The sequence below is a fragment of the Mesocricetus auratus genome, unplaced genomic scaffold, assembly GCF_017639785.1.
Source record: "Mesocricetus auratus isolate SY011 unplaced genomic scaffold, BCM_Maur_2.0 Super-Scaffold_100691, whole genome shotgun sequence".
NCBI classification, from domain to species: Eukaryota; Metazoa; Chordata; class Mammalia; order Rodentia; family Cricetidae; genus Mesocricetus; species Mesocricetus auratus.
Window position 1 is genome coordinate 6,034,440 of NW_024429267.1, and position 15,913 is coordinate 6,050,352.

General features: G+C 43.1%; 1 protein-coding gene and 1 long non-coding RNA gene across 5 annotated transcripts in view; one reads left to right on the forward strand and one right to left on the reverse strand.

The window, feature by feature from the left end:
- Window positions 1-15,414, forward strand: part of Csnk1g1 (casein kinase 1 gamma 1) — a 125,122-nt gene extending 109,708 nt beyond the window's left edge. For 2 of the 4 annotated variants that reach the window (XM_013117449.3, XM_013117451.3), the window contains 3 exons: window positions 1,220-1,326; window positions 4,434-4,457; window positions 9,716-15,414. In XM_013117449.3, the coding sequence (XP_012972903.1) occupies window positions 1,220-1,326; window positions 4,434-4,457; window positions 9,716-9,770 (186 nt within the window). In that variant the 3' untranslated portion in view covers window positions 9,771-15,414. The remainder of the gene's footprint in view (window positions 1-1,219; window positions 1,327-4,433; window positions 4,458-9,715) is intronic. The other 2 variants (XM_013117450.3, XM_005075526.4) reach the window with 1 other exon arrangement.
- LOC121137637 lies at window positions 908-7,253 on the reverse strand. The gene is made up of 2 exons (XR_005874924.1): window positions 4,713-7,253; window positions 908-2,087 (listed from the first exon to the last, which is right to left on the reverse strand). It is a non-coding gene; the product is annotated as an uncharacterized LOC121137637 (long non-coding RNA).
- Window positions 15,415-15,913: the final 499 nt, after the last annotated feature.

Genomic DNA, 15,913 nt, shown 5'->3' on the forward strand with positions numbered 1-15,913 from the left:
GCAAATGAGTTAACCTTTATAAGTTAGCATACAGGATTTGTAGGATTTTTTTGTTAATTTTTCAAGACAGCTTGACTGTCCTAAAACTTGCTTTGTAGACCAGGCTGGCCTTGAACTCACAGAGATCTTCCTACCACTATCTCCCGAGTGATGGAATTACAGGCATGGACCATCCACTGCCCGACTCAGTTTTTTTTTTTTAATAAAAACTATACACATTTTTGAAAAATGAAAGAATCTGTGGACAGACGCAGGTGGGAGCCATAAAAGCCCATAGACCCTAACTAAACCCTTGGTTAAGTAATTTTTTAGTGTTCCCATCCATTAAAAGAGAATAATTGGGGCTGGGGGACAGCAAGATGGCACAGTAGGTAAATGCACTTTTTACCAAAGCCTGATGAGCTGAGGTCAACAGCCAGAAAACACATAGTAGAAAGAGAGAGCCACCTCCTGTAAGTTACCCTCCAACCTCCACATACACAGTGTTTGTTTGTTTAGAGATAGGGTTTCTCTGTGTAGCCTTGGCTGTCCCGGAACTCAGGACAGGCTGCCCTCGAACTTGGAGATTTGCCTGTCTCTGCCTCCCAAGTGCTGGGTTTAAAGACGAACACCACCACCTCCCAGCTTGTTTGTTGGTTTTGTTTTTTATTTTAATTTTTTTTCAAGGCAGTTTAGTGATAGCCTATCCCTTGTAATCCCAGCACTGGAAAAGTGTAGACTTGGGAATCTCTGGGTTTCACCAACCAGCCAGCCACCTTAGCCTAATCAGCAAGCTACCTATCTCAGTGAAAGACCCTTTCCCTAAATAAAGTGGAAGGTTCCTGAAGAGTGACACCAATGTTAACCTTTAGCTGTGTGGGTGTGTGCATACACATGCACCCTCACACACACATGAATACACAAATAATTGTGACATATTAAGTAAGGGTTTTATAAGGATTAAATTTATACACACACATACAGTGTAGCAGAGTGCAAACCAAAGTAGGCACTCAATATGAAATTAATTGTATGATTATATCATTAAGTGTTCTGACAAGATAAAGGTCTAGGAACCCTCCCTAAATCAGGACAGTGTTCCCTTAACACAGGTAAACACACATTCCACACCCTGTCTGGCTAGTACCTAAGTGTGAGACCTAATCTCGCCTAATCTACTGTGGTGGAGGCAGGAACTTCATACAACCTTGGTGCTTATCGAGGTCTGTCTCTGTTTCAGGTGGTCAGCTCAACCAACGGAGAGCTGAATGTTGATGATCCAACCGGAGCTCACTCAAATGCACCAATCACGGCTCATGCTGAGGTGGAGGTAGTGGAGGAAGCTAAGTACGTTCATCTTTCAAAGGGGTTGTGTGTCTTTCAAAGGGTTTGTCTCATCATGGGTTGGAAACTCTATTCTGTCTCCTCTGTGTGCTGCTCATCACAGACTGGACTTTTCATGCTTGTGTCCACAACTTTCTTCTGACCATTTTGGTTTTGTGCATGCTGCATTAATGATGCTGCCACCCTTCTTTAGCACTGATTTCTGGGCAGATAGTTATATTTTTCTAGACTGCCTTCAGCAAAAGACGATGGACTAAAAGAATGATGCAGTGAAAACTACAGTAGGTAGTAGTCATGAGTTTCTTGGAGACTCTAGAGCTTCTTGTTCCCTATGTGTTAAAAGAGAAAAAATGTTAAACCATGGGCCTTGGTATATATATAGTATCACATTTCTAATTGTTGCCTCACCACTCCAGATGGATGGCCATGAAAACAAGGGTTTGGGAGATGTTTTGCTGTCTTTCAAACAGTCTGGGCTTAGAAAAACTAAGTAATTTTCAGGCAAGACAAGACAGTTGTGCTTGTAAATACGAGACTCTTGGGAGAGGAAAGTGACCCTAATCCCGGGAGAGTGAAGGCAGTTCCTCACCTCCTCTTCTTCTCGTGCATGTGTGTGTCTTTTGCTCTTCTGCTAGCCCCTCGGTGCTTTCTGCATGGTCTGTGTTTAAACTCTGAGATTCTGGGCTGGAAGGAGCTGCTGATTCTGCTGTGCAAACAGCATTTCTACCACTTCTTTTCCTTTTTTCCCCATCCCAAACTCAGATCTAGGTTTAAACGTCAAGAAGACATCAGGTAGGGAGAGCTAGAGAAACATAAGTCAGTAACTACTGCCAGTCCTGGGGCAAGCAACATATTTTTAGTACAAATCAGGACATGCTTATACCTCTGGGCATCAGTCAGCCTTTAAGAAATCTTTTCTTAACAGATAAAAAAGTGAATGAGGGCACCTTAGGTTCCATCCTGTTGATACCTATAGACAAGGGGTAGATTGAGAAGGTGAGCCAGGAGGGGACTAGTTTAGTCATTAATTACAGTCTTCTTTCTCAGGGGTGGGAGATTTTAATGATGCTTATAATTTTTTCTTTCATTCTCAATAAATTATATGATAAGATAGTCTGATTTTCTGAACTCTCACTTTGGAATCTCCTAGAGTATATTAGAAAATGTAGATACTTCTGCATGGACCCAGATATTTGAGGTTAATTTATTAGTATCTGGCCTGGTAATGAAAATATTTTATTTAAAAGTTAAGGGAATTCTAACATGCAGCTAAAATTGGTCCACTCTGCATGCTGTGATCTTGAAAGAGAGCCATGCCTTTTCCCACCTCACTCCACCTTTCTCTGCATTTCATATTTGTACCTGTGCTTTTTAGAAATTTAGACCTGAGTCTAATACTATACTTTGAGCACCAAGTTCATATGAATTTTAGCCTTAGGCCTTAAGCAGATTTATATTTCAGACCTATTCATTTCATCTCATTTTAGTAAATGTATACATTAACTGTGTGTGAATGTGGTGTTTGTGTTCAATGTGGAAGATAGAGGCCACTCATACAGAAAGAGTTCAGTCAGGTGTGTTCTGTTCTTTCATAATCTAAACACTAAAATATAAAGAGAGGGGAAAATCTTCCCATTAGCAGAAGGGACCATTATACTTTTGCCTCCTGCTACAGGTTTAGACCTTCCGAAAAACAGAAACTAAAAGAGAGCAATTGCCTTTGACCAAGTGTCACTCAAAGCCTTGCTTGGACATTTTGTATACTGGTTCTGGTAGTGATTTCATAAACTACCAATCTATCTTGCCTAAAGAACTATCAGGGCTCAGCCATGTGCATATATGGTATATCTATGTTGATATGTGTGGGGGTAAGGATATAGTAGCCATACATTCACTAGATCACTTTCATGGAAAAGTCAAAGCTAAAGAGACATGAGGTGGCCGGACAGTGGTGGCGCACACCTTTAACCCCAGCGCTCAGAAGGCAGAGGCAGGTGGATCTCTGTGAGTTTGAGGCCAGCCTGGTCTACAGAGAGAGTTCCAGGACAGCCTCCAAAGCTACAGAGAAACACTGTATCAAAAGAGAAAGAGAGACAGAGACAGAGAGACAGAGGAAGAGGCAGAGGCAGAGAGGCAGAGACAGTCATGAGGTGTCCCAAACAAACCCTCATTACACACAGCTATGATGCCATTTGTTGATGTAGCCTGTTGATGGGATAAGGAGGGCTGTTGGTTCTATTGTAGTACAGGGAAAGTGTGGAAACTTTTGGTTTTAGGTTCCCTTTCTCGACTTGTTAAATGTAAAGGCAGTACAAAACCACAGGATGATGGTTTTAATCAGTGTAAAAAAATGGACACTTGATTTCCCTTTTCTTCTAAGTACAAGTACTTTTGTTGAAGTATGGTTGGAGGAATGGTGAGGGTAGATGATTTTTAGGTCAATTTTTTGTGATAGTAAGAGTATAAGACTTTTTATTGTTTATACTTCAGCTATAATGATTGTGGGTCCAATGTCTCCTGAGAATTAGTGTGGTTAGAATTTTAGGTCCTTCTCTAGTAGTTATTTCTAAACAGTGAATTCCCTCTGTTTCATCTTCTAATAAGATAAAGTATCTCTTTAACTTTTCCTATGTCTAAGAAGGGTTTAGTGCTAGCTGCTGCTTTTTGAATTGGAGTATAGAAGTTAGGTAAGCATTGTACAAGACCTGGTGTGGGAACCAGGGGGTTCAGCCTTGATGCCTGCATTCTCCCAGGCCAGGTCACTTGCTCCTCCCCTGCTGCCTTCCTGAAAGCCCACCCTGAGGCTTCCACCAGCTCCTTCTGTTTTGTATCCCCTAGATGCAGCTCCCACATTGTTCCTCCTGTCAGGCTTCTGCCTCCTATTAAATGTGAACCAGGTGGCCTGCTCAGCCTCCCTCAGCAGGAGGAAACTAAACACAGACACATACTGCATGTTTGCATGCTCACAGGGAGTCACTTCCATCTCATCCGTGGACTAATCTCTCTCTCTCTCTCTCTCTCTCTCTCTCTCTCTCTCTCTCTCTCTCTCTCTCTCTCTCTCTCTCTCTCTCCCTTCCTTTTCTGTATTTTTCTCTTTATATACTCTGTAGCTGCCTGAAAATGCTCAACCTGTGGTGAGTCCCTCTCTCCAGTCCACATGCAAGGGGAGTGGACCTGACTAGACTGGGATTGGCAAAGCATTAGAAATACTGAATGAATTCCATATACCTCCTATGTCTTAGCCACCCAGACTGGGGAGATCAGGGCCACAAGGTGGGGTGGGGCAGGCCCTGTACCCAGAAGTCAATCTTTTCCTTCTCTTCTCTCAATCCCACCTCATTTATCACTGCACCCTCCTACCAAAATGATCTCACAACACCCACACTTACCGTTCTTTTTAAGATGAGTGAACTTCCTTCTTCCAATTCTTTTCTCCCAAGTTATGACTATTACTATCAGAAGGAGAGGGATCAAGGTTAGAAAGATAAGGTTTTAGATGTTTCAACAACTACAGAAGTGTTCTCACCAGATAATCAATCTCACCTTTAGCAACTTGTTTTGAAATGTGTAAATAGGCTATTTGGAAGAAATCCATAAGTGCCTTGTTTTTGTTAGTTTTGCATCTATAGTAAGAGTTGCTAAAATAGGAGAACTCATTGAAAGAAAGGTCAACATTTTGGTGTTGATTGGACATTTTTTTATGTGTTTCCTTTATTCTTTGATGAGAGGATATGGGAACCTGTCTTTTCTTCTAGGAAAGACTTCTTTAATACAAATTAGGACATATGGGGATGTGGAAGGAAAACCCCTGAAGGATTCATGTTGGTGACAGTTTGTAACCCTCCCACACTATCTGTACACATAAGGTCACAGTCTATGCCATGATAATAGCCTGCTGGACTCTGACTACTTCATTTAGAAAAATTACCTTCAATACCTGAATTGGGCCTTGATTTCCAAACTCTGACTATCTAAGGTAAATCGTCCACAGGGATTTGCCTGGGAATAGATATATATTAAAGATAACAGTTGGGTTTTATGGCAATATGATTGGTAGTGTTAGGGTTTCAAAGAGGACATTTGGCCTGTTCATGTGTCTGTGTAATCTAGTGTTGTCATGGTCTATTTTTTTTCTTGTGAGGTGTCAGTCACATGATCCCAATTGCATATACTTTAGGTCCTACTATGCTCGTCCAACCTTGTGTATAGAACTCAGAGACCTGGGATGGCAGAGAGGAACAGGGCAAGTGAGGGGAGGCTCTGCCCAAGAGGCTTAGGTGTCACCTAGCTATAAAGTGAATCATGTATATGTGAAAGGACGTCTACAGCATTCTTATGTTATTCTCAGAAGACTGAGAGGGTGAACAGTCACTGCTAGTTCTCAAGGAAGACTCTTAGGTACAGCAGGACTTGAGCAGAGGAGGAGGAAGAGGGTGTGGTAAACAAGAGAATCCACAAGGAGAATGCGGAGATGACAGTGCAGGAATGAGAAAAAGTGGTGGTCAGGTCAGAGGCCTGTGGGAAGAGTGTTTGATGGCTTGTGGGGAGAATCCTGGTCAGTTCTGGATCTGACTTGTAAAGACTCTCTGATCACTCAAAGGGAGCCTAAGACACAAAGGAAATCATTTGTCCTTACTTTGCTCTGAGGAGGAGCACATCTGGGTAGAGTGACTCGACCTCAGATCTGGATCCTCTTGCTGGTGGTCACCCATAGAAACAAAAGGCTTTAAAAACAGGTTGTGGTAGCCGGGCATTGGTGGCGCATGCCTTTAATCCCAGCACTCGGGAGGCAGAGGCAGGGGGATCTCTGTGAGTTCGAGGCCAGCCTGGTCTACAGAGCTAGTTCCAGGACAGACTCCAAAACAATACAGAGAAACCCTGTCTCGAAAAACCAAAAAAAAAAAAGAGAACAGACTGTGGGGTCTCCTTCCTAGTTGATGGGATTAAAAGCTTCTACCCCATGCTGAAGCTGTACAGGGCTCTAAATGCGCAATATGGCCGCTCTATGCATGTGCCCTCTGGTGATTCAGTGGTAGTACACGCTAATTCCTGTGAATTGCCCTGGAGGAAGTAAAAGAGAATCTGTTTGACATTTAGAAATGAGCCCAGTATTTCAGATGTTTGGGGGATGTTTTTATTTGAAAACACAAAAATCATTATCTTAGGGTTCTCCACACAGAAAGTGAAAACAGATGTTAATTTTACAGTTAGTAAACCCACTGAAAATCATAGTTGAAACAGGTAAGACTGATGGGCTAGAGAGTTGACTCGGTGGTTAAGAGCACTGACTGCTCTTCCTGAGGACCTGAATTCAGTTCCCAGCAACCATGGAGGTGCACAACCATCTATAGTGGGATCTGATGCCCTCTTCTGGAATAAAGGTGTACATGCAGATAGAGCACTTATACATAAAACAAATAAATAAATCTTTAAGAAAAAAAAAAGCCTTGAAATCCTGGTTCTTCATGTCTTGTTTACATAAATCTACAAGATTTGACTTGTCTACATAAATACTAAGTTCTGGACATTCAGTTTGGTAAGTGTCTGTTTCAGGTCCGGAGAAATGATTCAGTAGTTAAGATCAGTGACTGCCTTTCCAGAGCAAGAGGTTTCATTTCCCAGCACCCACATGGTACTCACAGCCATCTGTAACTTCAACCCCAGGGATCCAACGCCATATTCTGACCAGGCACACACATGGTTGGTACATATACATACATGCAAACAAAATATCCATACACATAAAGTGAATAAAAAAATTTTTAAACAAATGTTCATTTCTAATACATATATACAGATTTTTTCTTGAATTCTTCCCCAATGTTTCCATTAAGGATTATTTTAAGCCATTAACCATTTTTATTTAAAATAAATAATTTATTCAGTTTCTAGATAAATGTGTGTGTATATATATATATGTACACATACATATGTATATAAAACACTTTGGTTCACACCTATTAATAGTACTTTTTTTTTTTTTTTTTTTTTTTTTGGTTTTTCGAGACAGGGTTTCTCTGTGGCTTTGGAGGCTGTCCTGGAACTAGCTCTTGTAGACCAGGCTGGCCTCGAACTCACAGAGATCCGCCTGCCTCTGCCTCCCAAGTGCGCCTCTGCCTCCCAAGTGCTGGGATTAAAGGCGTGTGCCACCAACGCCCGGCTTATTAATAGTACTTTAAATGTTATTGATACACACAGGGCTGGTTGGGACACACACTATCTATGTATCTATTTAAACAAGGTCTCCTATAGACCAGATTGGCCTACAACTTGATATGTAGCCAAGAATAACTCTGAACTCTTGATCCTTCCAACTGTCAAGCTTTGGAATTACAGGCACACATCACCAGATTTTGAAAAAATATTTTAAAACTCTTAAGAAACCCCTGACTCACTAGGCAGTTGTGGCACAGGCCTTTAATCCCAGCACTTGAGAAGCAGAGGCAGGCAGATTTCTGTGAGTTTAAGACCAGCCTGATTTATAAAGTGAGTTCCAAGACAGCCAGGACTGTTACTGTTACACAGAGAAACCTGTTTCAAAAAAGGAAAGTAAAGAAACTCCTGTATCAAAATTCCACATTTTATTCATGAATTTCAGTTCTTGGAAAGCTCACATTGCTATCTGTGCAAATGTTTATTTCTGCAGTCTAAGAAACTTTCTCAGTCTAGATATGGGATGCACACCTATAAATCCTAGAACTCTGGGAAGCTGAGACCAGAGGATTGCACAATTGAAGCCAGCCTTGGCTACATAATAATGAGTTCTTGTCTCAAAAGAGAAAAGAAACTTTATCCAATTTTTTACTGATGAAAATATTAGGAACACTGTTAGAAAATATAGTAACATGGGCCAAAGCAGTAGTGGTGCACACCTTTAATGCCAACACTCAGGAAACGGAGCAGGCCGATCTCTGTGAGTTTGAGGCTGGCCTGGTCCACAGAGCAAGTTCCAGAACAGGTTCCAAAGTTACACAGAGAAACCCTGTCTGGAAAAAGTGAGAGAGGCAGAGAGAGAAAATAAAATAACACAAGAGGTCTAAAAGGAGAGGGATCAGCTTCAGGGGAGGAGATAGTGTGGGAAGTGAGCAGTAGTGTCTATTCTATAGGAGTATCGCTTGTACTGAAACCTAGGAGCTGGGCTGGAGAGAGAACTCAGAGAAGCACCTGCTGCTCTTGCAGACAAGGCAGTTTCATTTCCCAGCAACCACAGAGCAGCTCTAAGTCCAGTCCTCAAGCTTCTGTGGGCACCAGCCACTAAACATGGTACACAGACATACATACAGGCAAAGACACTCACACACAAAATAATAAAAGTTATTTTAAAGAACCCTGGAAGGACTAGGTAAGAGACTTAAGATAGTTTGCTAAGAAAAAGTTTTCTTTCAAGGATCAAGTATCTGAGCTATACTTACTTTATTCTCCTCCATCATCTGGCATCTTTGACTCATCCACTGCCTTCTGCCCACCCTTCTCATTTTCCATTTGTCATTTCTGGAAAAAACATACCTTTTGCATCAACCTTGCCATAGCCCTCAACATCCCCTTCTCCAATGCCTATACAACAGCCACACTTCCTAGTCCAAAGACTGGAGTAAGGATGGCATCTTCAGGGTTAGGGTGTACCAGTACTGCCACTCTTCTGCAGGCTGTCCCCCAAGAGATGGCACTTGGAGGGCCTCAGCCTCTTCCTTAAACAAACCAGTTGCTAACCCTGTCTGGAACAGTGGCAGTCTTGGGGAACTAAATGGGAAATTCCCTGTGACCAGAGTTTCCTGATTAGCTCCTGGGCTTCTAGCGTTGGTCCCCTTGGGGTGATTGGCACCTGTGCTCGCATCAGGAAATCAAGTCCTTTATGAGCTAGAGCTTCTGCTTACTCCAGGCATTATGTTGGGGATAAGAACAAGGCACAAAGAATCTGTAGTCCATTTGTTGACTTCATGTGATCGCCAGGGTTCTAGATTTCCTACCTTGAGACTTATTTGCCTCAGTTTAGCCTCCTTGCCTACTGGCCAGTGAGTTGCATTGAGCTGCTGCTGGTATCAAGGGGCATTCAGTGCAGGCTATTTTGGTTCTAGACACATGGAAAATCTGGGTTTGATGTTAGTCAAGAAACAAAGCTTTCTTCATCCTTCTTCCACAAATGTGTGTGTCAGCCATGTCTAATGGAGAACATTTTGATAATCAAGTGGAGTGGCTGCAACTCAAATCAGATGGTACCTTTATCTCTCTGACAGACACAGCCTGTTCCAGTGTGTGTCTACTGTAGATGGTGGGTGGCCATGTGGGTGGGCACCAGGAGAAAAAACCCTATCTCCTGCAGTAAGCAGAAGCAGGCAGAGATCTGTGGGAAGCTAGAGACTTCTAGACTGACTTAAATGTTCTTGTGCTCCAGGTGCTGCTGTTTCTTTAAGAGGAAAAGGAAGAAGACTGCTCAGCGACACAAGTGACCAGTGCCTCCCAGGAGTCCTCAAGTCCTGAGGACTCTGGCTCCAATTGCACCTGCAGTTCCTGCCATTTCTCATTGGAAGGGACTCCTCTGTGGGGGAGGGTGGAGATCCAAACCAAAAAGAAGAAAACAGATGCCCCCAGAAGGAGCCAGTGCAGGCAGCCAGGGCCCAGTGGGCCAGTGGCAATCCCCTCTGTTTGAGCTCTGAGCGGGTCCAGAGCTGCTGCTTCTCCACTGCTTGCCCTTGGGCTATCTGGTTGACTCTCTTCCCATTGTTTACAGTGAAGGTGTCATTCACAAAAACTCAAGGACTACTATTCTCTTCCCTCCTCTTCCTTTACTGGTTCTTACACCACCCTCAACCCTCTCCAGCATAAAAACTACTAAGCTAAAGGCTCTGTCAAGAAGCTGGTGGTGTGGCCAAGAAGGTAGGAGGAAGATGACAGACCTGGGCTGGAGGACTTCTCCATTTCCCAGGTGTGTCTAGTGGTATGGCTTCTTCTCCCTCTATGCCTGGGTGACCCCCAGCCCAGCTGGCCACAGGGTTCAGGTTCCTCCCTCCTTCCCTCCCTCCTGTGAAGTTACACTGTAGGACACAAGCTGTGAGAAATCTGCAGTCTACTGTCCCTGTGTGTTGGCGTTCTTAGCTTTTTTGATAAGCAAATCCCTTGCTCCGGCTGTAGCAAAACATGCCTGTGGTTCTGAGCAAAGGAAAGGAAACTGACTTTATTGCACTTTTAGTTTGGGGGGGGTTGTTTTGTTTTTTAAACAACATGGCAGATGCATATTGTGTCTGGTTATATTGGGGGGGTGCTTTTTTCTGTTTCAAGGGGGATGGGCCAGCCAAGCCATTCAGAGAAAATATGGGTCCAGAGGACATTCTTGATGGGAAGAGTCTGATTTGCAGCACTCGGAAGAGAAGAAGCCAAACTCTGTGTCATCCTGAGTGAATTCTCAGGTTGGCAAGAAAACATACTTGAATTTTCATTCATCTTCTCCGCTGCAGAGAAAAGTCTCCACCAGAGCCCCTTGACCTAATCAGCCTAGAGCTTGAAAGCCCAGCTCCTGAGCACTTGGGATGAGCACCGAGCCAGACTGTGACCAACCAGAAGGCACCTCATCTCACAGAGGAGATACTTAACAACAACAAAGCAAAATTTCTGTTTCCTCCACTGCCAGGGACTTCCTACTAGATAGCCATGCAACTTTCTGTTGACTTGGGGGACAAAATTAGTGACTAAACAGCCACCACCATATTGCCAGTAGCGGACAAAAGGGGATGACCAACCTGCTTTCCAACTGCCAGAGAAGCCTCAGGATGCAGCATCCTAAGGCCAGGAAAAGAAAACCAGTGTCTCATGTCTGCCTCAAGACTGAGTTAGAGCATCTAGGCTGGTCTGCCTTGGAAACCAAGCCTGTGGTGATCTTGAAGCAGGTCCATAGCAGCAGGCTTAGAACTTGATACATGGGGCTGCAGTAAGCAGGGAAGGTAAGATTGGTTGGTGCTGGGAAATTCCAGGGAAAAGGAAACTGCAATGAAAGGTCTAAAATTCGATCTTAATAATTGAACAGAGACTCTTTCCAGATAATATGACCATATATTAGCATGTTTTCCCCAGTACACTCTCTACCGCCACCAAGGTGTCTTCACTGGACATACCACCATGAAGCATCACCGGTTGCATAGCTAACAGTGTGGGGGCTGCTCCTCTCATGTTCTGTTTCCATTTTAGTAGTTAACAGTGTGGGGCTACTCTTCTCATGTTCTGTTTCCATTTTAGTAGCATTTCCAAACAGTCACTTCTTACCCTAGTTGTGGCAAGGATTATTCATGTGTGCAAAGAGGTCTTGTATCTGGGTATAAAGACCTACCCACAGAGAGCAGCAGCTAGTGACTTAGTGCAGCGCAGAACTCTGCTTGTATATGTAGAGGGCTGGAGGACTCTTTGTGATCAGAAGTAGTATCAAATGAAGCAGAGTTTATGCTCCTTGCCTGTTCGGTTGGACCTTGGCTAGGGAATCTCTCTTCACTGGCTTCAAAGCTGTTCAGAATTTGTAAAGATTGCCATTTCTTTACAAGGAAGGTTTTTGTCCGTGAAACAGAGTAGCAGGGAGAAATCAGGTCAAACCCCTTCCCCATAAGGAATTTGAGTGTAAGGATTTGCTTCCTTTTTATTATGTAGTAGTTAAAGCTCATTGTTGAAATTTACATAGTCCCTCGTTTGTCATGTGGGCAACCTGACTTTCCCCTACAGAAACTTAAAAATCCTCATCCCAGGAAATGGTGGCAAGGCCTAGAGCATCCTGGCACTCTCTGTCCCACTAAGTGCCTCCCCAACCCTGCTTCCACAATAAAGCAAAGGCAGTGACCAGCTTGGCTGCAGGGGATAGTGCCCTATAGCTGGGTCTAAGACTTCTTTTTGTCTTAAAATATTTTTATAGGCTAGCTCTTGAGGGGTTGAACCTGAGTGGTTTGTGGGAGTGGGGAAGGGTCCTTCCTAATGCACTGTTGGCACCTTCCAGCCTCCACAAATCCCTTACTAGATATTTGGGTTTTGTAGCAAAGGTCCCTTTAACATGTAGGGAGGTGGTGATCCTTTCAAGGCCATTGATACTCCAAGGTGGTCCCAAAGCTGAGCAATTCTCTTATGATCTTCCTTAAAATTAAATATACTAAATTCCCCAGAAACAACCTGCTCATCTGTTCCGGTCCCACCAGCACATCAGGCTTCATACACATCCCAGTTTCTGTCAGTTATCTGGCTGCAAGCTCAGCCATATCCCAGAGCACAGGCACTCCCTCCATCTGTCCTCATCTCAACTGTTGGGAGTTTCCTTAAGCTTTGCTGTCCTTGAGGCATTGCAGCCTGAGCAGACTTGGGTGCAAGCAGGCCAGGGGTTACACCAAGGTGTAAAGTGTCCAGTTATACAAGTGGGTTTTCAGAGTTCGCACTCATGACTGCCTTAATTAACATTCTTCTATTTTGGGTCTGTCTAGGAGCAAACAGGGTCTGTGAAGGTATGTGTAAATCAGGTGACTAGGTAAGTCTCCAGTTAAAATTCTCATCTCAATTAGAACAAATACAGAGACAGCAAGGATTCTAAGGTTTCTGAAAATGTTAGTTTCTTTTTCAATTTTAGTGAATAACGTAGAACTCAAACAGCCCATGTCCATTAGCCAGATGGTGTCCATCTTCTCCTATAAAGTGACTTCTAGTTTACTACACGGGAAAAGTATGCTGTAGTGCTTATTACGTGTTGATGTCCAGTGTTAGCACCACTTGTAGTGCCAGAAGTTGAAGAGTGATAATGTTATATCAAAGTGGTTGTGCCGGGCGTTGGTGGTGCATGCCTTTAATCCCAGCACTCGGGAGGCAGAGGCAGGCGGATGTCTGTGAGCTCGAGACCAGCCTGGACTACCAAGCGAGTTCCAGGACAGCCTCCAAAGCCACAGAGAAACCCTGTCTCGAAAAACCAAAAAAAAAGTGGTTGCTAAGGATCATAGCCTTAATTTAAAAAATAATGTAAAAGATAATCCATTCCCCTCCATGTTGAACAAGCATGGCTGCATTTCTCAAGAATGTTTTTCTCAGAAGCCTAGAAAACATTTCCTCAAAGGAACTTGGTCTTCATCTTCTAATACATCCCTCCCAAGCCCACATGACTCCTGTGTCCCAGCCACCTCTTCCATACTGAGACCAGTTTTCCATTCCTGTTTTGTTGCCCTGGTAATGCTTTGTCCAGTGTCAGTCATGCCAGGGCTTGAGTTTTTAAGAGCAGGAGTTTGCATGGTCATACAACCAACATTGCCTTTGCCAAGCCACTGCCACCATCCCCTCCATTGCCCCAAGTGGGCAGGTTGATTCCAGAGACCCTCAGGGAGCCAGGATAATTAGTACCCAGATGGATTGGCCATGTGGGTGACAAGCACTTATCTCTGGGTTTCTTGATTTTGCAGACTTCAAGGAAGTCCCATGTAGATGTTGATGGCCAATAACTCCAGCCTTCCCCATGATGGGTTGGTAGCAATCAAATAAGAATTCCTTGTTTGTTGGGGGAATTTGTTTTAAGGGGGTTAATTTGTGAGTATGAAAAAGGAGAGGCCACTATGGTCCTTCTGTGAGCTTGTAGAGTTTTGAACAGTGTTTTCTTCACCAGTCTTGGGAGTCTGATCCAATAACCAGTTTTAAGGTGTTTGTCCTACTTCTTTTGCAGGTAACTGAGTATAAACAATAGAGTTCTTATTGTATCAAAATAGTTAGTAGATCCCTGGATATAGGCAATAGTAGTTGACAAATTTTCTCAAAAAAAAAAAAAAAAACCAGGAAGCCCACTCCAGTATTTACACATCAGCTTATCAAGGAAAAAAGTGAACATGCACTCCATATATCTCTAGTTCAATTACCAAACTTGATGTTATAAAGAAACCTCAGTTGTGTGGACAGGATCTCTCTCTCTCTCTCTCTCTCTCTCTCTCTCTCTCTCTCTCTCTCTCTCTCTCTCTCTCTCTCTCTCTCTCTCTCTCTCTCCTCCTTCCCTTTCCAACCCCCTTTGCCCCACCATCACAATCACTTTTCTGGTGCCATCACTACCTTTAAGGTCTCAGAGCAGAGGATTATCTGTGGTAATAAGCCACAGTGCATTGCAGTCATCCCAGCAATGCACAGACAACTGTCATCCTGATTAACCCAAACCCACCTTTCAGGGTGAGTGAAACATTTTGGTACCCCTCTTTGGGAGCTCCAGACCAAATCCCAGGGTAGCCCATGCACCAAAGCCTTTTAGAAGGCTTATAATCTGTTAGGAATGTCTCAGGAAACATGAGCCATTTCTTGGGGGATACATGTCTTTACTGATGGATATGTACACTCATCTGTGTGTGTTTTACTCTCATAAGCAGCACAGGCTTCTGGGAATTAAGTGTTCCTCGGTGTTCTCAGAGACGGTGTGACAAATGAGCTGCTCAGATCAGTGAGCAAACTGGCTCTGGGAAGGAGCCTTGTTTATCAAGCAGAGAACAGCAGAAAAGATGAAACCAAAAATGCTATACCCCACCAATGGAAAGTAATGTTGATGCAGCAATTCCCATTGGATATATTACACTCTCTAATTTATTATTTGTGTTTTTTTAAGTTTTACCCATTATACTCTTTAAAAAATATTGGAATGTTGGTTGCAATTTTTTAAGTAGATGATGTATAAATCAGCTGTGGAGGTCAGTTTTAATTCATGTGTGGATGTGTCTAGTTATTGTTAAATGCCTTTTTTCTACTTTTTTTTTAAAGATACATAATGTTTCCTAAACCCTGGCACTGGTCAAAAAAAAAAAAAAACGCAGCTGTGAAAAATGAAACTTGTAGTATTTTTTAAATGAATGTCAATTTCAAGTGTATTTGAAATGTTTCCTCCAATAGAGAGATTTGGACACCATTGGGGAAAACTCCTCTGCAGAGGAAGTAGCCTTTGGAGAAAATGGGATGTGGGTCTGGATATGTTATCTCAGAGTAGCCCATTTCATAGGGCACCATGAACAATACAAATGTGATCTTTAAGTATACCTCTTCCCCAGTTTGGGGAGGAAAGGACTCAGTTTGCACCCTTTTTGTATGTAAAATAAAACGTCCTACCTTTCTTGGCTACATTTACTTCCGTGGTTCATTAGTCGGTTTATTCCTTGAGCCGAGTGTTGTCCTCTCCTCTGAGTCTCTTTAAAAATAATTATCTAAGGGCCAGCAGAATTGTCCAGAGGGTAAAGGTACTTGATGCACAGGTCTGGAAACCTGAGTTTGATCCCCAGAATCCATGTTTTTAAAAAAGTGAAAAGAGCTGAATCAGCAGATGTCCTCTGACACCCACATGTGTACCGTGGCATGTACCACCCCATACACTTTTTTTTTTTACTATTTCAGGGCTGGGAAAATAAGTTGGTAAAGTGCATGCCACATGAGTATGAGAACCCAAATTTACTTCCCAGCACCATGTGAAAAGTTGGGTATGCTGGCACACTTGTAATCCTAGTGCTGGAAAGGAAATGACCAACAGATCCCTGGAATTGGCTCACCAGCCAATTCAGCCCTAAAGCAAACCCCAGCCTCATTAAGAGACATGTCTCAAAAAATGAGAGGACAGGGGCTAAAAATATGA